The 22,120-nt window shown below is 41.9% G+C and overlaps 1 protein-coding gene across 3 annotated transcripts in view; it reads right to left on the bottom strand.

Annotated features, from left to right (window-relative positions):
* LOC120058189 (leucine-rich repeat flightless-interacting protein 2-like) overlaps positions 1–20,935 on the bottom strand; it is a 54,853-nt gene extending 33,918 nt beyond the window's left edge. For 2 of the 3 annotated variants that reach the window (XM_039006675.1, XM_039006676.1), the window contains exons 1-2: positions 20,302–20,820; positions 7,891–7,977 (exon numbers count right to left, since the gene is read on the bottom strand). In XM_039006675.1, the coding sequence (XP_038862603.1) occupies positions 7,891–7,977; positions 20,302–20,391 (177 nt within the window). In that variant the 5' untranslated portion in view covers positions 20,392–20,820. The other variant, XM_039006674.1, reaches the window with a different exon arrangement.
* Positions 20,936–22,120: the final 1,185 nt, after the last annotated feature.

The raw sequence follows: 22,120 nt of genomic DNA, 5'->3' as shown, positions 1-22,120 counted from the left end.
GTGAAAAATCGGAGTCTCTGCGCAATTCTGTTACACAATGGGAGTCTTACACGAGAACTGGAGCGGATGACCCTTCGAGACCCACTGTGCACTGTCCTCATATAAAGAGCCCTGCAGGGGTGGGATCGGATGTCAAACACACACACACAACATTACATTATTCGAGGCAGTGCTCTCAGATCATGCTTGCTAGTCTACATGACACAGTGACAATCATAGCCGATTTTCTCCAGTGCAGTTACTTCTCCAATAAAATAGGAACAACCAAAAGTGAAGTGATTGCTGCTGTACAGTAAGTTCGATCGGAACTTCTTGTTTACCACAGAGTGGTTTATTTTTAAGAGCTCATGTTGAAATGTTATTTTATTTAGTTGACTGTAGGAAAAGTGTGTGTTACAGCTGGCATATACAGCGCATTCGGAAAGTATTCAGACCCCTTAACTTTTTCCAAATGTTTTCACGTTACAGCCTTATTCTAAAATGGATTAAATAAAACAATCTCCATAATGACAAACGAAAAACAGGTTTAGACATGTCTGCAAATTTAGAAAAAATTAAATAAATATTATATTAACATAAGTACTCAGACCCTTTGCTATGAGACTCGAAATTGAGCTCAGGTGCATCCTGTTTACATTGATCATCCTTGAGATGTTACTACAACTTGGAGTCCACCTGTGGTAAATTCAATTAATTGAACATGATTTGGAAAGGCACACAGTATAGGATGCCTCTATTTAAAGTCCCATAGTTGACAGTGCATGTCAGAGCAAAAACCAAGCCACGAGGTCGAAGGAATTTTCCGTAGAGCGCCGAGACATGATTGTGTTGAGGCACAGATCTGTGGAAGGGTGCAAAAAGTGTCTGCAGCATTCGAGGTCCCCAAGAACACAGTGGCCTCCATCATTTTAAAAATGGAATAAGTTTGGAACTACTAAGACTTCCTAGAGCTGGCCGCCCGACAAAACTGAGCAATCGGGGGAGAAGGGCCTTGGTCAGGGAGGTGACCAAGAATCCGATGGTCACTTTGACAGAGCTGCAGAGTTCCTCTGTGGAGGAGATGGTTGTCCTTCTGGAAGGTTCTTCCATCTCTGCAGCACTCCACCAATCAGGCCTTTATGATGAACTCAATATGCGTGGTTCCTTAAAGTGTTTGAAGAGTCTCTTCTAAATAGCCTCCGGTTTACTTGTACAAACTTTTTGATCTGGTCTTGGTGGACGCCTACGTGAGCAAATAAGCAAACCAAAACAAGATACTCCTACTGATCTGGTTCAACTACCGGTTTCAATTATCTGTTCTATACATTGTACCTTTGAGCTCCGTCTACAAGCTGCGACTGCTGAGACAAAATCTCTCCCCCCAATACCAAGCCAACAGTGCTCCTCATACTTTAAATACTAGAACAGCCATATGCCAACTCCCCCTGCCATTTGATTTTGTCATTTTTTTAAAATCTGCCATTTCGAAAGCAATGTCCTCCTCCTTCCCCGACTTCTAAACAGTTGCATTTTACATTGCACTGTTGGCAGAATTTTTAAGTCACGAACAGAAAAGTAGAGAGCCTGTTTACCAACAATCGTGCACGCGACCTTACAACTACATTTGAATATCGATGATGAGTAAGGCGATTCAATTTAGAACAAAAGTGTAATGATTATGAAAAATTGTGAACACCAAGAAGACAGCCACCGGAGGGGAGGTGCACCATGTTGTCAATAAATCAACTGGCTAGTTAGCCTGTGTGTAAAGAGAAGGGTGGGCTGTACATTGATCCTGCTGCTCTGATTGGATAGAGCGAAGCGATCTCCATTCAATCGCTTCATATTTCACCCGATCACTTCTCAGTCTGATCATTGAGATTTCTGCTGCCTCCTGTTAGCCTGCTACTATGATAAATCAATAGGTGAGGATGTTTGCTAGCAAGCTATCAATAAGCATAATATCGAATAAGCGAAGCGAGAGTAGGGAAAATAGAAGAAACACTTATGTGCATTCAGACTGAATAACAGCAAACTTGTTTGCCCGCTGTAAATTGAGTACAGGTCACCCACACACAGGTCATACACAGCTCCAAATCTGCAGAGATCAGTATTCTGCCAACATCTACTTAAACCCTATTCACACGGACTAGTATTACTAGAGAACGTTGGTTATGCATTTATTACCCCAGAATGTCTGTTATTCCAGAAGGGACCCCCCCCAAACTGCCCTGTGTAATTCATTTAAAAAATATATATATAAATTGACAGTTATGACTGAAGCCTGGAGTTTCTTTTTTCTAGGCATGAAGATATTTCAACAAGTCCGGGCGACAACCGGCCACACCGATAGCTCAAGCTTGGTTCCCAAGTTTTTAAACCATACCAAACCATCTTTGAAATAGTGTCACCATAAAATTTGAATTGATGAAGTATCATTATAATATTTTAGCGATCCACAGTAGATGACGTCCTAAATGGCCCCCAGTCTTCAGATGTGATAAACAGCACACCTGCACTTGACATGCATTTAATATCCAAACATTTAGCTCAATTGTGTGCTGCTTTGCAATCTAACAGGAAGGCTTGCATTAGGCACAATATTTTTTAAAGCATTTAGCAAAGTTCAATTAACTAGCACATAACCTAGAAACAAAAGCATTCACTGTGAAAGTTGATTCATGTAGGCCCTTCATACAGTTGAAGTCGGAAGTTTACATACACTTAGGTTGGAGTCATTAAAACTCGTTTTTCAACCACTCCACAAATTTCTTGCTAAAACTATAGTTTTGGCAAGTCGGTTAGGACATCTACTTCGTGCATGACACAAGTAATTTTTCCAACAATTGTTTACAGATTATTTCACTGTATCACAAATCCAGTGGGTCAGACGTTTACATACACTAAGTTGACTGTGCCTTTAAACAGCTTGGAAAATTCCAGAAAATGATGTCATGGCTTTAGAAGCTTCTGATTGGCTAGTTGACATCATTTGAGTCAATTGGAGGTGTACCTGTTGATGTATTTCAAGGCCTACCTTCAAACTCAGTGCCTCTTTGCTTGACATCATAGGAAAATCAAAATAAATCAGCCAAGACCTCAGAAAAACAATTCGTAGACCTCCACAAGTCTGGTTCGTCCTTGGGAGCAATTTCCAAACGCCTGAAGGTACCACATTCATCTGAACAAACAATAGTACGCAAGCATAAACACCATGGGACCACGCAGCCATCATACTCAGGAAGGAGACGCGTTCTGTCTCTTAGAGATGAACGTACTTTGGTGCAAAAAGTGCAAATCAATCCCAGAACAACAGCAAAGAATCTTGTGAAGATGCTGGAGGAAACAGGTACAAAAGTATCTATATCCACAGTAAAACGAGTCCTATATCGACATAACCTGAAAGGTCGCTCAGCAACGAAGAAACCACTGCTCCAAAACCGCCATAAAAAAGCCAGACTACGATATGGAACTGCACATGGGAACAAAGATCGTACTTTTTGGAGAAATGTCCTCTGGTCTGATGAAACAAAAATAGAACTATTTGGCCATAATGACCATCGTTATGTTTGGAGGAAAAAGGGGGATGCTTGCAAGCCGAAGAACCCCATCCCAACCGTGAAGCACGGGGGTGGCAGCATCATGTTGTGGGGGTGCTTTGCTGCAGGAGGGGCTGGTGCACTTCACATAATTGGTGATTTCACTTGTTTATTTTTTTATATATATTTTTTTAACTTACCCCAGCCGCAATAGACTTCCTCATTGCTTGTTGTGCACTGTGGGGGTGACCAAAATACCTTAATAAAAGCCACAAAAAACACCCAAATTACATCCCTTTTATAAACTGCATGTAGCCCACGCAGCACAGCTGGTGGAAGAAATGGCTCGAGTCACACTAAATGGAATATAATGTTGCGGATAAAGCTAGGCATGACAATGTCATGTGTACAACATCGAAAGACCAACATCACTATACAGAGAGCGTGTCCATTTTTGGTCAAGAATGAAAAGCGTTACTTAATTTTTCAAGTGTATATAAAACACGTAAATACTTAACTTGCCTCGCGCAGCGCAAGTCCATTAATCAGATGAGTTACATTCACACAATAAGCTTAGGTACTGTACCTCCCGCTTCACGTCCCAACTAGCTTCAAACATACCGAGCTCACCTTTCTATTTGGAGGGGTCCCCGGACGCCCACTAAGGGCAGCCCGGATCCCCCTCCCTGCCAACCGCCGCCCGGCCGTCCTGCTGCTGTCACGATGCAAACGTAGTGTGTGCCATACAGACGTCGCCAATGATGACGGCCTGGCTTGCAGATGGGATCAGGGAGGTTGAAAGTTCCCAGGTCAGATGACGCTACAACGACGACCTGGTGATTCAGGTTAGCGCTACTGTACAGATACAGCTAGTAATCCACTTCTGGCTTGAGAGTTTCATCCAGTTGAAAAGTATATCTCCTATAGTTAGCATCCGGACAGTAGCAGAAAGCATAGCCACCCTCTGCTCGTGTTGTTCAGACTCAACGTCGTTGGAGCAAACCACTGTTAGTCAACTAGAGGCTTCACTAACGAGCACAGACCACTAAGCTCCTTTGAGGCTTGGATTGAGGGTTTAAACTACACACAAACCTCCTGACCAGACTAATCTGGACACTGACGGTTAATCTGTGTTAATTGAGTCACTGACTCAAAGCCACAAGAGGGTAGAACATATTTCAAACATTGCTTGATAGGGGGAGATGGTTTAGTCAACTTCCTCAATAGTTAGTCCAGATGACGCACCTGCTCATGTCTATACCATAACACAGGGACGGTGCCATTTGCTCAACCACGTGTCTTTTGAGTGTCTCATAGCTGGCATTTTTCACATCTAAAATGGGACAAATGCTAAATATAATGACAAACTCACAGAGGTGGGACTAAGTCACTATTATTCAAGTCACAAGGTCAGAGTCGAGTCCCAAGCAGAACGGATCGAGTCAAGTCCAAGTCGTGCATTCTAACAGCATGTCACAAGTCAAGTAAAAACAAATATCTATAGCCTACATGCAATGACTTTGTTCAACTACAAATCTTTGTCTATTTATTGAGGCTACACCACATTTTTACTATGTAATACATTTTAAAACAAATTCCAAATGCAAACAATCAATGTCAATTTTGACATACTAAAAGACCAGTAGGCCTATGCTAGTAATTGTTGCTTGATGCACTAAGGCTGGTGAGCTTTCAAAGTAAACAGTTCATATTCTTGATTCGTGATCTTTTTGAGCATGTAATCGAACCCACAAATGCTGATGCTCCAGATACTCAACTAGTCTAAAGGACAGTTTGATTGCTTCTTTAAATCAGCACAACAGTTTTCAGCTGTGCTAACATAATTGCAAAAGGGTTTTCTAATGATCATTTAGCCTTGATAATGATAAAATTGGATTAGCTAACACAATGTGCCATTGGAACACAGGAGTAATGGTTGCTGATAATGGACCTCTGTACACCCATGTAGATATTCCATTAAAAAAAGCAGTTTCCAGCTACAATAGCCATTTACAACATCTACACTGCATTTCTGATCAATTTGATGTTATTTTAAAATGGACAAAAAAATGCATTTTCTTTCAAAAACAAGGACATTTCTAAGTGACCCCAAACTTTTGAACGGTAGTGTGTGTACACACACACACACACGACTGATAAATGGCGCTGTAAATATAAAAAAATAAACATTTGCCACATTTATCTATTACAGAACCTTGATGCATACTTCTAATGTGTATGTGAGCTAAACATAGAAATGATTAAAGTATAAAGATAATGTCACTGTCCCCACTACAACAAAAAAGGTGTGATATTTTACTTGAAACATTTAATTGAAATACATAGTATAATCAATCCTGGGTTTATATGAGCATACAGCGCATTCGGAAAGTATTCAGACCCTTTCAATTTTTCCACATTTTGTTACTTCACAGCCTTATTCTAAAATTGATTAAATAAAAATCCTCAATCTACACAATACCCCAAAATGACAAAGCGAAAACAGGTTATGAAATGTTCAAATGTATTACAAATGAACAAAGTTTAATTGCATAAGTATTCAACAGTTGAGACTCGAAATTGAGCTCCGGTGCATCCTGTTTCCAATGACCATTCTTGAGTAGTTTCTACAACTTGATTGGAGTCCACATGTGGTAAATTCATTTAATTTTACATGATTTGGAAAGGCACACACAGCTCTATATAAATGTCCCACATCTGAGAGTGCATGTCAGAGCAAAAACCAAGCCATGAGGTCGAAGGAATTGTCCGTAGAGCTCCGAGACAGGATTGTGTTGAGTTAAAGATCTGGGTAAGAGTGCCAAAAGATGTCTGCAGCATTGAAGGTCCCCAAGAACACAGTGGCCCCCATCATTCTTAAATGGAAGAAGTTTGGAACCACCATGACTATTCCTTGAGCTTCCTGCCCAGTCAAATTGAGCAATCGGGGGAGAAGGGCCTTGGTCAGGGCGGTGACCAAGAACCCGATGGTCAATCTGAGAAGGACAACCATCTCTGCAGAACTCCACCAAGCAAAAACCATCCCTACGGTGATGCATAGGTGGCAGCATCATGCTGTGAGGATGTTTTTCAGCAGCAGGGACTGGGAGACTAGTCAGGCTTGAGGGAAAGATGAACGGAGCACAGCAGAGATCCTCCCAACAGGGTCGGGAGAGACGAAGGTAGAGTCATGCATCCTCCGAAACATTACCCGCCTAACCGCGCAGCTTAACCCGGAAGGCAGCCACATCAATGTGTCAGAGGAAACACCTTCAACTGGTGACGGGGTCAGCCTGCAGGCACCCGGCCTGCCACAAGGAGTCGCTAGAACGCGATGAGCCATGTAAAGCCCCCCCCCCCCCCCCCATTTGCAAACATTTCTAAAAACCTGCTTTTGCTTTGTCATTATGGGGTATTGATGAGGGGAACAAAACTATTTAATACATTTTAGAATAAGGTTCTAATGTAACAAAATGTGGAAAAGGTTAAGGGGTCTGAATACCTTCCAAATGCACTAAGCTGGCAACTAGATAGTACCATGTGCTCCAGAATATTCTAAGATTAGACTAATCTTATTAAGAAATGATGGGTCCAAAAGGCAAAACTAGGATCCCTTATTTCCTAGATCTAATGATAATATTCTTGGCTGTTGATTATACTCATGGTGTTAAAGGGATAATATGACTTTTTGGCAATTCATTTTTGTGTGTCTGTGTGTAGTTTGAAGGTAGTTTCACAAGCGATTGCTAAATAACATTAGAGAAGACTTAGTCATTGTGCTAACACTAGTTAGCAGTTGTGCTAAATATATGTAGTTAGCAACTGCGCTAACGCTAGTTGGCAATTTCCTTCAAACTGCACGCAGACATAAAAATAGTATCCATGACTTCATCTGACTGAATAAGTGGAAAAAGGGCTTAGTTGCCAAAGTCTCGCACTATGACTTAAGAGTGTAGGCTAATTTGTTTGGTAGAAATTACCAGCTGTGCATTCTAGTGCAATGGAGATCATGGTACACCATTAACACTGGTCACCACTGGACCCACCCTGGCACAGGACGTTTAAGAATGAAACACTGTTCACAGTAAATGCCTTTTGTCTTTAATAACAGACACCGCTTCCCGACCTGACTCCTTGGTCATGTGACATGGGTCATGGTGCCTAAAGCTTGGGGTAGTTTTGGGATTAAGTCTTTGTAAGGTACCTTACTACATCAGGTCTGATTTTGTCTGTCATTATCGAACTGTAGTTGTTCTGTAGTTATGGATACTATGTGCATGCATGTTTGTGTGCATGTGTTCTATGTGCTCTATAACATAAGTGTGTACATTATGTGTGTATTGGGGTGTAATGTAGTGCTCTTTAGTTATACCTCCTCCTGTTGTCTCTCCAGCTCCTTCATACGGATTTCTCTGGCCTCTGCCCTGGCCGCCTTCTTCAGAGCAAGCCTGCCCTCTGCCTAAGTTAGAGAGAAAGATGAAAACAGGGAGAAGGAAATGGAAGATGAATAGAGAGCAAGGGAGAATGAGAGAGATCATTAGTTTAGCATGAACTCCAACATCTATGAATGGAGAGGATGAACATGTCACCAGAAATCATTTCCCTAGACAGGGCTCATGTTCCCAACAGTTTGACTACAGTATGTTGCAATGCACTGCTGGGAAATTAACCACGTCGACTTCCATTAATATCAGAACATTGCTTATTTTGTAATATTCTACAGTATATGGCACACAATGATTTAGTCTTTAAATACATAGGAAAGGCAAACAGACACATTCAACCTTTGATAAGGTAGGTATCATTTGGAAGGCTGATATGTGAGTAAAATAAGCAGCTATCAAAGGGAGTTAGACTCTTTAAATAAATAATGTATTACGGAAATAATCGTGTGTATTCCGGTTTGTATATTGACGTGAAATGTTCAAGTTTTATTAGTCGTATGTACAGGATACACATGGTATACACAGTCCAATGAAATGCTTACTTGCAGGTTCCTTAGACAACAATAAGAAATAATAAAATACCACCTCTGGGATTAATTGAAACGCTGACTGCGAGCCAGGCCTAATCGCCCAACCTCACTAATGCTCGTGGCTGAATGGAAGCAAGTCCCCGCAGCAATGTTCCAACGTCTAGGGGAAAGCCTTCCCAGAACAGTGCAGGCTGTAGCAAAGTGGGGAACAACTCCATATTAATGCCCATGATTCTGGAATGAGATGTTTGACGAGAATGTAGTGTATTTACACGTGTTTTGGGGAAGGAGGGAGCAAGTGTTTAAATTGTGCAGTATGCCAAGTCTGGTAGCAGCAGTTGCGATGTGTGTGTTGCGTATGTGCGAAGGTGCCGATAGTCAGTGCAGGTGATCAGTCCAGTTCAAGTGTTCAGTAGCCTGATGGCTTGTAGAAAGAAACTGTCCCGGAGCCTGGTGGTATCAGACGCATGCTCCGGTACCATCTGCCTGACGGTAAGGGATTGAACAGCTCATGACTGGGGTGTGTGGGGTCCTTGATGCTGTGGGCCTTCGTCAGGCACCGTTTCGAGTAGATGTCTTAATGTTGTACTGGGCCGTCTTCGCCACCCGCTGGATGGCATTGTGGTCTTGGATGGAGCAACTCCCGTACCAGGCTAGATGAGATGCAACCAGTCAGGATGATCTCAATGGTGCAGTGATCATATTTGGAGAGGACCCGGGGTGGCATGCCGAGTTTCTTCAGTCGTTTTAGGAAGTTGAGACGCTGCGGTGCCCTTGACAGGACTGGTGGTGTTGCTGGTCCATGTCAAGTCCTCGGTGATGTGGACGCCGAGGAACTTAACTGCTGACTCTCTACTGCATTTTTTATTGGAAGTTGCTAACATTGAGGGAGAGATTGCTGTTCTGGCACCACAATGCCAGTTCACTTACCTCCTCCCTATAGGCTGACTCATCGTTGTTGGTCATCAGGCCTACAACCATGGTGTCGTCAGCACACTTGACGATGGAGTTGATGTAGTGCAAAGACACGCAGTCGTGGGTGAACAGGGAGTACAGCAGAGGGCTGAGCACACACCCCTGGGGGGGGCCCTGTGTTAAGAGTCAGTGTGGAGGAGGTGTTGTTGCCAATCCTCACATCCTGTGGTCTGCCCATCAGGAAGTCCAGGATCCAGTTGAGGGTAGTGTCCAGACGCAGGGCTTGGAGGGAACAATAGTGTTGAATGCTGAACTGTAGTCAATGAACAGTTTTCTCAAATTGGTGTTCCTTTTGTCCAGATGTTCCTTTTGTCCAGCCTCAGAGAGCGAAAGCACCTGGTCGTGTTGTCTGCCTCGAAGCGAGCATAGATTGTGTTAAGCTCGTCTCGGAGTGAGGTTTCGGTGGGCACTAGACAGCTGGATTTACCTTTGTAGTCCATGATAGTCTGTAGTCCTTAACACATGCTTTGCGAGTGTGAGTGGCAGAAAATCAATTCAAGTTTGAGTCTGTATTGTCTTTTTGCATCCCTAATGGATTTGTGGAGCTCGCACCTGCTTGTCTTGTATGCTTTGCGCGCCACCAAGTCATCAAGGTTCGTTCTGCTGACATTGAATGTGGCAGTACGGGCTCTCATCATGGCACGGATATCTCCGGTCATCCAGGGTTTTTGGTTGAGGTATGTCCGGATAGTCATTTTGGGTAGAACAGACATTTCCTAATGAAGCCTGTGACTGAAAATGTATACTCCTCAATGTTGATGGATGAATCTTTGAACATATTCCAATCAATATTCTCAAAACAGTCCTGCAGCATTGCGTCTGTCTCCTCTGTCCAGAACCGCTGTTGGTAGCTCGCTCTTGAATTGATGCTTGTAGGTGGGGAGTAGGAACAGGGAGACGTGATCTGATTGGATGTTTGTATGTACATGGTCCAGTACGTTTCCTCTCGTGGGGCAGGATACACATTTGTGATATTTGGAAGAATGTTTTAAAACGTGCTTGGTTAATATATCCCACGACAGTAAAGACTGCTTCCGGGTGAGAGGATTCTTGCACAGTTCGCAGAGTGTCACCTTGATGTTTGCTGTGGCGGTATGTACACAGCTGTGATAACACACGTGAATTACCTCAGCATATAGTGGGGTTGGCATTTTAGCATTAGAAACTCCAGGTCAGGTGAACAGGAGCTTGAGATGTTTAACTTCAGTACACTAGGAATTGTTGATGAGGAAGCATACGCCTCCCCCTACTCTTACCAGAACCTGTCTTTTGATCCATACGGAAAATGGAAAAGCTGTCTGGTTGAATAGCAGAGTCGAGTGTAATGTCTGTAAGCCATGGCTCTGTACAAACAAAGAAACAGCATTCCCTGATGTACCTCTGTGATTGAAGCCTTGCTCTGAGTTCAAAGTTAATTTTCTAGCGATTGGACATTAGCCATCAGAATATTAGGAAGAGGAGGCCGTGTCGCCCGTCTTTTCAGCCTAGCTCGGAAAGCATTGTCGTGGGTATGACCATGCTTTGTGTGTGTCGCATGCAGTTTGTACTCATGTGTGTTGACGTGGATCCACTTGAGTGAGAGCAGGGCCTTTTCCTTCAAAGTGACAGTGTTAGAAAGCGAGAGCGCAAGAGTGTGAGAGAGCGTGTGAGTAAGCACTTCCTTCCTGTCCCTGGGGCTGTCAGAATGTCACTGTACAAGCTTGCACAGAATGCTCCAACGCCTCCTCCCTCGCCCGTCTGCGTTTCCCCAACTCCGGACCACGTGTTTAAAAAAAGTCCTCGTCATTCACTTTCTTCTACAGAAATGTAGGGTGACATTTGGTATTTTATTAGGATCCCCATTAGCTGTTGAGAAAGCAACAGCTACTCTTCCTTGGGTCCACACAAAGCATGAAATATGACATAATACAGAACATTAGACAAGAACAGTTCAAGGACACAACTACAAATGTAAAAACGGGACAGAGATTGTGTGTATGTATTGATATGTAGGCTATGTCAAATACGGGAGAAGCGTTTTGCAGTGAGGTGTTGCTTGATCCGGTGTTTTTAAACCAGGTTTGCGGGTTTATTTGAGCAATATGAGATGTGACTTCCATGCAATAATGGCTCTATATAATACTGTACGCTTGTTTGAATTTGTTCTGGACTTGGGGACTGTGAAAAGACCCCTGGTGGCATGTCTGGCAGGGTTAGCGTGTGTGTGTCAGAACTGTGTGTAAATTGACTATGCAAACTATTTGGAACTTAACGTTTGTTACAAAAAGTGATGCAGTCAGTCTCTCTTCAACTCTTAGCGAAGAGAGACTGGCATGCATAGTATTTATATTAGCCTTCTGATTACCATGAAGAGCAAGATGTGTCACTCTGTTCTGGGCCAGCTGCCGCTTAACTAGGTCTTTATTTGCATCACTTGACCACATGACAATAATAAAGACAAAACTAGAGCCTGCAGGACTTGCTTTTGTGTTCCATACAGGCAGTAGTGAAAGAGAACACTCTCCCTGTCGTGAAACATACCAGACCAGTTTATAGTCCACTGCCTTGACCTGTGAACTCCACAATGCAACTCTAGGCCCTGTTGAAATGAGTTCTGCCTTCCTAGTGTTCTTGAAGTAATGACTGATCTCACACAATTAGATAATATGAAAGCTAGCCCAGCCATCACCTATTCAACAGTGTGAGATCAGCAATTACTTTCAAGAATGGAGTAGGATGCATTTTCGATTGGAACAGAGCCTTTTTTCTGTAACAGCATACACCACTGGTAGAGGCCACAGAGTACCAATGAGGAAAGGTGGATGACATAGTAGTGGTTTAGAGGAATGTAAATGTTAGCTATGGGAGTTTACATTAGATTCCGGCAAGACCATCCGCCTCAGTCTGTTCTTGAAAGCATCTGGCAAGGAATAATTTTCCAGAGAAGTGGAAGGCTGCCTAGTGCCTACCAAGCGAGACCCACTTCTGGGAAATCCCTTTCTGATAAGTGGTAAACAGCCATGAACAACTTGTAGCGATGCCAAGAATGGGTTCATCAGGATCATTGGTGGTCATTAATTTAATAGTATTACACTATTTTAATGTGTTTCAGTTTCAGCTCCCTCAGTGTACTTGTAATTCTAAAGCAGAGTGTAGGTGTGTGTGTGTGTACGGTCAGTTCAAAAAAGAAGATTAGTGGATCTCTCTCTTTGGCATGCCTTTACTTCTCCGATCTCCAGTAAGCCACGTTGATCTTTCGTTAGCTCCCAGGGGAGAGTAGGAGTTACATAGAGAGCTCCATGGCAAGAGATTTCTTGTTAGCTTCAGCCTTAAAATCCCACCCGAGGGCAGAGTTTTCCCTGTGAGCCCTGTGGTATAGCAGTTGTCATTACCATTAGCCTAGCCCCCTTTAAGTCCCACAAGTGGCTCACAAACTAAGGACAGGGTCATTCCATTTAGTTTCAGCAAGCCATGACACTCACCATCTCAGATTGTTCTGAAATGGTTTCTGTAGTTACCCGTTTCTAAGATAAATGTTCTTTCAACAAAATAATATTTCAGGAATGTTTTAACTGAGAATTAAAGCCAATTGATTGTACCAAAACTGGCCATTTAAACTGAAAGGATTCTTATAATGTTCATTAAATATAATACCTAACATCCGATTTGGACCAAACCACTTAATGACAGACGTAATGAATCTAAATAAATGGTCAAAAGTCGAGGAACAACTGACCCCCTCATCTTTATCCAAACACAGTCAGTGCAGCCATAAAATGCACTATATGCAGTCATTAGCAATAGCATTTGCTAATACTAGTCATTACCTCAAAGCATTACTCTAACCCCACCCGGCTACACGCCTAGTCACATACAAAGTACTCCTGGAGTCAAGTTTTGGTCACATCAGTCAATCAACATAGAGAGTGGTAGTTAATGTCGCCGAAGAGAAGGTTATAACGTTACAAGTTCACAACTGGGTAAAAAGGAACAGCTGAAACAAGTTGGTTTACATCTAGTTTGAACACTAATTGTTAATTCAAGTACTGTAACAATTACAGGAAGGAAGTTAGAACGCTGACAAAGTTGTTTGGTCTCAACCTCGGTCATACTGGCAGACCCTTTCCTATACTATTCAGAGAGAACAACATCTTCCCATCCCATATTTCTGTTGGAGTTTCACATTTATGCACAAATACAAAGGCCTGCAGTGCACTGTAGACCACAAACACACACACACACAACAAAACCTGCATCACATAGGAGGTATAATAAATAACAATACACCATAATGTCCGTGAGAGAGAGGGAGAGCAATCGCTTTCTCCTCCTGCTGCTCCTCTCCTATTTGTTCTGGCCTGTATGGCCCAGAGTTGTCAAAAAACAACTAATTTAGGTGGATTTCAATGGTGTGACTGTCCTCTGAAGATGCAGAGTTAGTTCATCGCACTGCATCAAAAGTGGAGGATGCTGACACACAGCTCTGTGCCATTTAGCAAAGTGCTGCAGGAACCTTAACCATGCCTGTCACCAGAATTATCTACGTTTGGCGTCAGAAGTAAGATCCAAAGTGCATGTCGATGGTATTGCCGATGGGTTCAAGTTTGCATGGAGAACATAGGATATACAGCATGTTTATGTGCAGCCTTTCAGAGGGGATCAAGAAAGGAAGGTAAAAGGTGAGAGGAGAAGAGCGCGTAGACAGCTGCGAGAAGAAATTATACAGTTGAAGTCGGAGGTTAACATACACCTTAGCCAAATACATTTAAACTCAGTTTCACAACTCATGACATTTAATCCTCGTAAAAATGCCGTCTTAGGATCACCACTTTATTTTAAGAATGTGAAATGTTAGAATAGTAGAGAGAATTATTTATTTCAGCTTTTATTTCTTTCATCGCATTCCCAGTGGGTCAGAAGTTTACATACACTCAATTAGTATTTGGTAGCATTGCCTTTAAATTGTTTAACTTGGGTCATACGTTTTGGGTAGCCTTCCACAAGCTTCCCACAATAAGTTGGGTGAATTTTGGCCCATTCCTCCTGACAGACCTGGTAAATGAGTCAGGTTTGTAGGCCTCCTTGCTCGCACATGCTTTTTCAGTTCTGCCCACATATCTTCTATAGGTTTGAGGTCAGGGCTTGTGATGGCCACTCCAATACCTTGACTTTGTTGTCCTTAAGCCATTTTGCCACAACTTTGGAAGTATGCTTGGGGTCATTGTCCATTTGGAAGACCCATTTGCGACCAAGCTTTAACTTTCTGACTGATGTCTTAAGATGTTGCTTCAATATATCCACATCATTTCCCCTTTATGATGCCATCTATTTTGTGAAGTCCACTAGTCCCTCCTGCAGCAAAGCACCCACACAACATGATGCTGCCACCCCCATGCTTCAAGGTTGGGATGGTGTTCTTCGGCCTGCAAGCCTCCCCCTTTTTCCTCCAAACATAACGATGGTCATTATGCCAGACAGTTCTATTTTCGTTTCATCAGACCAGAGTACAAACAGTAGTCTGGCTTTTTTTTTTTTTTTTTTTTTTTACAGCGGTTTGAAGTGGCTTCTTCCATGCTGAGCGGACTTTCAGGTTATGTCGATATAGGACTCGTTTTACTGTGGATATAGATACTTTTGTACTTGTTTCCTCCAGCATCTTCACAAGGTCTTTTGGTGTTGTTCTGGGATTGATTTGCACTTTTCATACCAAAGTACGTTTATCTCTAAGAGACAGAACGCGTCTCCTTCCTGAGTATGATGGCTGCGTGGTCCCATGGTGTTTATGCTTGCGTACTATTGTTTATACAGATCAACGTTGTACCTTCAGGCGTTTGGAAATTGCTCTCAAGGATGAACCAGACTTGTGGAGGTCTCATTTTTTCCATTTTTTTCTGAGGTCTTGGTTGATTTCTTTAGATTTTTCCATAATGTCAAGCAAAGAGGCACTGAGTTTGAAGGTAGGCCTTGAAATACTACATCCACAGGTACACCTCCAATTGACTCAAATGATGTCAATTAGCCTATCAGAAGATTCTAAAGCCATGACATAATTTTCTGGAATTTTCCAAGCTGTTTAAAGTCAACTTAGTGTACGTAAACTTCTGACCCATTGGAATTGTGATACAGTGAATTAAGTGAAATAATCTAAACAATTGTTGGAAAAATTACTTGTGTCATGCACAAATGTCCTAACCGACTTGCCAAAACTATAGTTTGTTAACAAGAAATTTGTGGAGTGGTTGAAAACCGAGTTTTAATTAGTGTATGTAAACCTCCGACTTCAAAATGTATATACAACGAGCAAATTGACCATGCTGTTGATGAGGCTGCTATGAAAGTGAACTGTTTTTGCATGTGATCAGGTAGCTTAAACATATCAATGTTACATTGTCATTCCTATTCCATTCACCCAACTCAGTCATCCAATATGCTGTAATAGAAATAAGGCCATGCTCATAAAATAATAATAAGCTCAACTCATCTTAAAATCCTTGTCCTACATAGAGATCAAATTCAATCAGCCATTGTATGCAGCAAGTCAACATTTCACATGCCTTTGCTTGTAATGAGGGGATTGATTAGGCAATATGACACAATAACCTCTACAGCACTGACAGTACTGTTTATTCCTGACATGTTGCTTCTTCCTTCCTACAAACCAATCAACACAAGCATTAAGAGATTTTGACCAATGAACTGTGCTTCCCAGGTTGGGAGGGAGCCCAGTAGAAGCAAATCAACAGGAAGGCGTTTGTGATAATCTCTACGGGTCCTGTGTGTGATGTCACCGAGAGGAAGCCGACGCACAGTGCCTCCATATATGGAGACTTACCTTTTCAGGGGTCAGAGCAGGTTAGGTTAACTGAACCCAATCGTCCACGTCTCAACATATGGAGGAAATGTTTGAAGTACTAATGTTTGCATCTGCATGTTTGTGTGTGCCTCAGTCTGCTTCTTTATTTGGCAAACTTTTTAGCTAAACTAATAGATTTGGAAATGCTGGAGTTCAAACAGGAGTGAAATGACAGCTCATTGTTAAATTGTTTAATAATTTAGCCTAATTGTCCATATGTATGCAGTTTTGAAATAAATCCCTGCATTCATCTGTGTGCGCATGTGTACGTGACTGCATGCATTTGTGTGGTGTGCCTACGCACACGTGTAGGACTGCCGATTATCTGGCCTGTCCCATTGATGACAGTCAGATTAAGGAAGACGGTGTGTTGTGCCCCTCCTTGCTTCAGAGTCCCAGACTAATCCTCTCTTAACACTTGATTCACCCCCTCATCGCTCCACTGCCCCTCAGTCTGTCACTTAACGCTGGCAACTTAATCCGCGGCTTACTTTGTCTCCCAACCGCCCTCAGACAAAACACACCGCCGTCAACAGAATACTTGACAGCCATCAGCACCGAAACAGACACTGGCCTGGTCACAGGATGCCCTGCGTCTATATTTCCGTCCACCCCTCACGTGAATGGTATTCCTGCAAAGATGATACAGCAATCCAAGACATCTTCCCTCACTATCCCTTAGAAAGGCATCCCCAGGTTATTCAACCTACACTAAAGCTTTCACCTTCTACAGACATAATCCATATATCCTCACTGACAGTAGCAAGACAGGTTTTCAACATACATGCATTCAGATTACTCAGATCATGTTCACACTTTTCACTACAACTGCAGGATGTAGGACACCTACGTAGACAGATAAACAAGATCACAATGTGACTAATTGTAACTTTTGCTAAACCCCCCCCATTTAGGACATTCAAATCTTAATTCGGGGTCTGAACTCTGGAAATGTATCAAATGAAGCTCTAGTACTTGATGTCTAACCATGGTCCCTACAGTATGTAGATTTTACAGGGTGACATTGAGGTCAAGAAATGAGTTGATCGCAGAATAGGCTACATTGAACAGGTGATCATAGCACACGGTTGCACCCATGATAGAAAACACGTGCGGAGATCATTTCTTCTGGATGCTCCAACGGCAGAAAAAAAGAATGCTAGCTACTTTAAAAAACAAACCAAATGCCTTAGAAATGTGCACGTATAATTTTACAATGGCATTACACAAACAATGAAAACTCGTATGGGCTTGCACCCAGGACAATTAGCTTATTGTTTTAAAATAAAAATGACGTGGTTCCACTACAAAAGCAGTAAGCCCTCTTGCTTCGCTTGCCAAAGGTGATCCCAAACTATTTATGACAAACAAAACAGTGCCCTTAAAAAAAATGTTCTCTCTCCATTAGTCCACTGTAAATACAATCATATGACGCAAAGGGTGTCATACCTGCTGTTTTTCTGTCTGCCTGAAAATGCTATATCTTGAAAACTTGACTGTTAACATGCAGATATTTTTGGGACTGTATTTACAGTGGAATAATACAAATAAAAAAAATACCAAAAGACTGTTTTTGAGTGTCCCCTCAGCAAGTGTTAAGTCTCTGTTTTGTTTATCAAATGTACGAGGTAAATCCCTCTACATCCATACTATTTCAAAGATCTGTCTGTGCCTCCTTACAATCATCAACACTGGGTACTATTCCAAGACTCAGTTGTGAGGACACTACCTGTGTAGAAAATGTAATTGCTGATGGGCTGTTTCATTCCCATATCCCAACCTTTGGTGTCTGAATAATGCTTCAGAGTTTCTTGAATCGAAAACATAGTGGGCTCGCCGTTTGTCGTCCATAGAATATTACCACCTGTTCATGTGGGATATGTTTTGAATGGTTCATACGAGTAACTTTGGTGTAGCCAGAAGATCCCTATTATTAATGGCATACAAATAGAAGCTTAATTCAGATCAACTGCCTCTGATCGTCAGGTTATAAGAATTAGAGGTTGACCGATTAAATCGGCATGGCCTACCCCCCACGACAATCTGAATGCAGTGTGCAGTAACAGCTGATGTTTCAGGGGCTTTCTATTTTTAAAGCCCTTGTAGCAGAATCGGCCAGCACATCCGGACTGACATACCATCCTGTCAGAGGGCTGCCAGTGTGGGACTCGACCCAATCTGCACTTAAAAAGGCACTGTATTTTCTCTTTACTGACTGTCTATTGCAGTTATAGTACACTGCATTTAGCCAACTGTCCTGACACTACACCAAGCTACCTTCGAAAAGCAAACAGTCCAATGACAATTGTTTTTTAACCAAACCATAACTCAGGAAATGTGCAAGGGCAGATATAGGGAACTGCCCCTTGACACACTATTTATCAAACCCTTAAACACAACTAGCAACTTCACCGGCACGTTCTGCCCACTGCACATTGACTACAGGAAGCAACGATTACTAAACTGGAGGAATGTGCAACTCCAGACAAATACCCCCAGACTGTAAAGTAAATAAAGTCTGCTAACTTGATACCAGAAAAGTAAAATATTCAAATAGCCAACTGGTACAGACTTGCCAAGGGTAATGATGAAACAGCAGTCACTAGATTGTGTCTGGTGTGTGAGGTGAGATACAAAGTTCATGCAACATCCGGTATGAGTCTGAACAGACCACACTTCCTTCTATTCAACAGTGGTGTTTCTACCGTGGTGCATTGCAGGTCCCATTTCTATTAGAGGGACCACACTGGTGAAGTACTACACCCTCTTGTCATGTACTTCTGAAACTGCCTGAGCTGTATTACCAAAAGAGTCTTAAGATGGTTGGCTTGGTACAGCATGATGATATGACCATTTAAGAACCAGAAAGAGTGTGCGTTGGCACCCTCAGAAAGTCACCATATGTAGGGGGTCCAATCCAAAACAAATATTTTGACCAATGGGTAAAATAATAGATTCATTGGTGTTGATAGTCCTGTAAGAAAACCAATAGTTCGAACCGCACGTCTTGATCATAATCCATTCAAAAGTTATTGGAGTTTTTACCCTTGTAGGATGTCCAAAATTAAAATGACTAAATCAATGGAGGCCAGAGAAAAAATAAAATAAGTGGTCAAAAATCTGGGAAAAAAATAGGCAGTTAGGCTGGATGCTGAGCGAGAATTAAGACTGACAACCAGTTCAACAGTATCTTTCTTCTAAAATCCAGAAGAAACAATAGTGGGGCTCCCAAGTAGCACAGCGGTCTAAAGCACTGCATCTCATCGCAAGAGACGTCACTATAGTACATGGTTCGAATCCAGGCTGTATAACATCCAGCCAAGATTGGGAGTCCCATAGGGCAGCGCACATTTGGCCCAGCGTTATCCGGGTTTGGCCGGAGTAGGCCGTAATTGTAAATTTTATTTAACTAGGCAAGTCAGTTTAGAACAAATTCTTATTTACAATGACGGCCTAGGAACACTGCCTTGTTCAGGGGCAGAATGACAGATTTTTACCTTCTCAGCTCGGGGATTTGATCTAGCAACCTTTCGGTTACTGGCCACCAATAAGAAATACGATTTTTTTCTTAACGGACTTGCCTAGTTAAATAAAGGTTAAATTAAAAAAATAGTGGTAAGATAGATATCCATTTTGAGACATGACAATAGTGTTTTCATATTTTAGTATATATTTGAGGACATTGGATGCACCGGAGCTCAATTTAGTGTCTTGGCAAAGGGGTGTGAATACTTACAGAAATATCTAATTTATTTAATACATTGTGTGTAGATAGATGTAAAAATGTAATCAATTTTGAATTTAGGCTGTAACACAACAACATTTAGAAGATATCAAAATATATTCCTGCCAGCTTGGTGAAAGGGGAGGGAAAAAGATGAGGGTAAAATAATATGAATACTGTCAAGTGGACATTGGTTCTACTGACCTTATCAACAACTGTGTGAAAAATATAGGCTACTTCCCACTTCCGTATTGTTTTCTAATTAAAAAAAACGTACCTCTCTTGCAATGAGATTAAGGGTATCATCCTCAGCCGTCGACCTGTCCTTATTGGGATTTCTTTTACGTCCCGTGCCCTGAGTCCCCATGTCTTGGTTTCTGCCCGGTAATTAGGCTACTGGTCCAAATCGTTGGATGTAGAAGAGAAATCCAAAGCACGTCTTAAGGAAAGAAAGTACAACTAGCCTGTCACAATGTTGGGAGAAACATTTGTCAAATCACAAATGACTGGGCAAACCATTCGTTACCGCTCGCGACATTGGTCATTGGGTTACATCCGTCTTCAAGACCTCTTCCTGTGAAGTTTCTATCCAAACGCTAAATTGAACATTTCTAACAAATGTTGCAGTCGTTTGTATCGAATCCGCCCATTTGTAACACGTGAGCTGCCCATAGGAATTCACAAATAGTTGAGTACCTGGTAAACACGCATAATAAAGATATATTGACTGGCAATATATCTATTCAGATATGGAATCAAAATAATGTAAGATTTTTTTAAACATAAAAATGCTATAAAAAATCTAACCTATTTTTAATTGTATCTTTGTAAATCCACTTGGTTAACACGCTTGGACAGAGACGCGATGCTGTCAGAGCAGCCTTTAAAGTAAATGCATGCTTGAAATGAAAGGCTTCGTATGGCGGGTGTGACGCAAATTCTTTTTCCGGGGCTCATGCAGGCAGCCACCAAATTGCCATGGGACTACAGCAGTCTCACACCCTCGCCACTATTTTTATGAGGAGTTTTGAGCGCTAAAAACAAACCTTGTCGTGTACTTCTTAAAGGCAAGGACTATGACAAATGGCTATGCATATTTCACAACAATAACATTATATTTGATCCACTTATGTTCAAAAGTCCCCATTTGTTGTGAAAATGATGTTCTATAGAATATTATTATATTTTCTTTCCCTCCATGTCCTTTCAATGAATTTCCTATGAAGTATTTCAACAGTGATTGGGTTAGCTATTTGTATTTATTTGGAATTATATAATGTGCTTTTCAAGTAATATTCAGATTGTAGACTAGCCATAAACAAAATATGGTAATATTGTAACTTAAAGGGATACTTCAGGATTTTGTCAATGAGGCCCTTTATCTACTTCCCCAGTCATATCAAATCAATCAAATCAACATTTATTGGTCACATACACATATTTTCAGATGTTAGTGCAGGTGCAGCAAATTGCTTGTGTTTCTAGCTCCAACTGTGCAGTAATACCGAACAATAAATAAAACAAATACACACCTAATTCAGAAAAATGTAAAGTTCTATAGAATGAGCCATGACTAGATACAGTATATACATATAAAGTGGGTGAAACAGTATGCAAACATTATTAAAGTGACCAGTGTTCAATGGCTCTATGTACATAGGGCAGCAGTCTCTAAGGTGCAGGTTAGAGTATCGGGTGGTAACCGGCTAGAACAGTGACTAAGGATCAGGGCAGGAGATCCTTGATGATCTTCTTGGCCTTCCTGTTACACCGGGTGCTGTAGATATCCTGGAGGGTAGGAAGTGTGTCCCTGGCGATTCGTTGGGCTGACTGCACCACCCTCTGGAGAGTCCTGCGGTTGCAAACGATGCATTCGCTGTTAACTAGTGCTAGCGCAATTGCTAAGTTTAGTTAGCATTAACTCGCAAAACTACCTCTAACTTCTTTCATACTGGACACAGAGACATAAAAACGTGAAAATCATTGCCAAAATCCTGAAGTATCCCTTTAAATTATATTGAGTCATGGTTGGTCCTCCATAAGTCACACAAGCAATGCCTTCCTCTGATGTTGGTCCCATGTCTTGCAACGAACCT

Source organism: Salvelinus namaycush, chromosome 13, assembly GCF_016432855.1.
Source record: "Salvelinus namaycush isolate Seneca chromosome 13, SaNama_1.0, whole genome shotgun sequence".
Lineage (NCBI taxonomy): Eukaryota > Metazoa > Chordata > Actinopteri > Salmoniformes > Salmonidae > Salvelinus > Salvelinus namaycush.
Note: the sequence above shows the minus strand (reverse complement) of the source record. Positions and strands in the feature narration are given on the sequence as shown.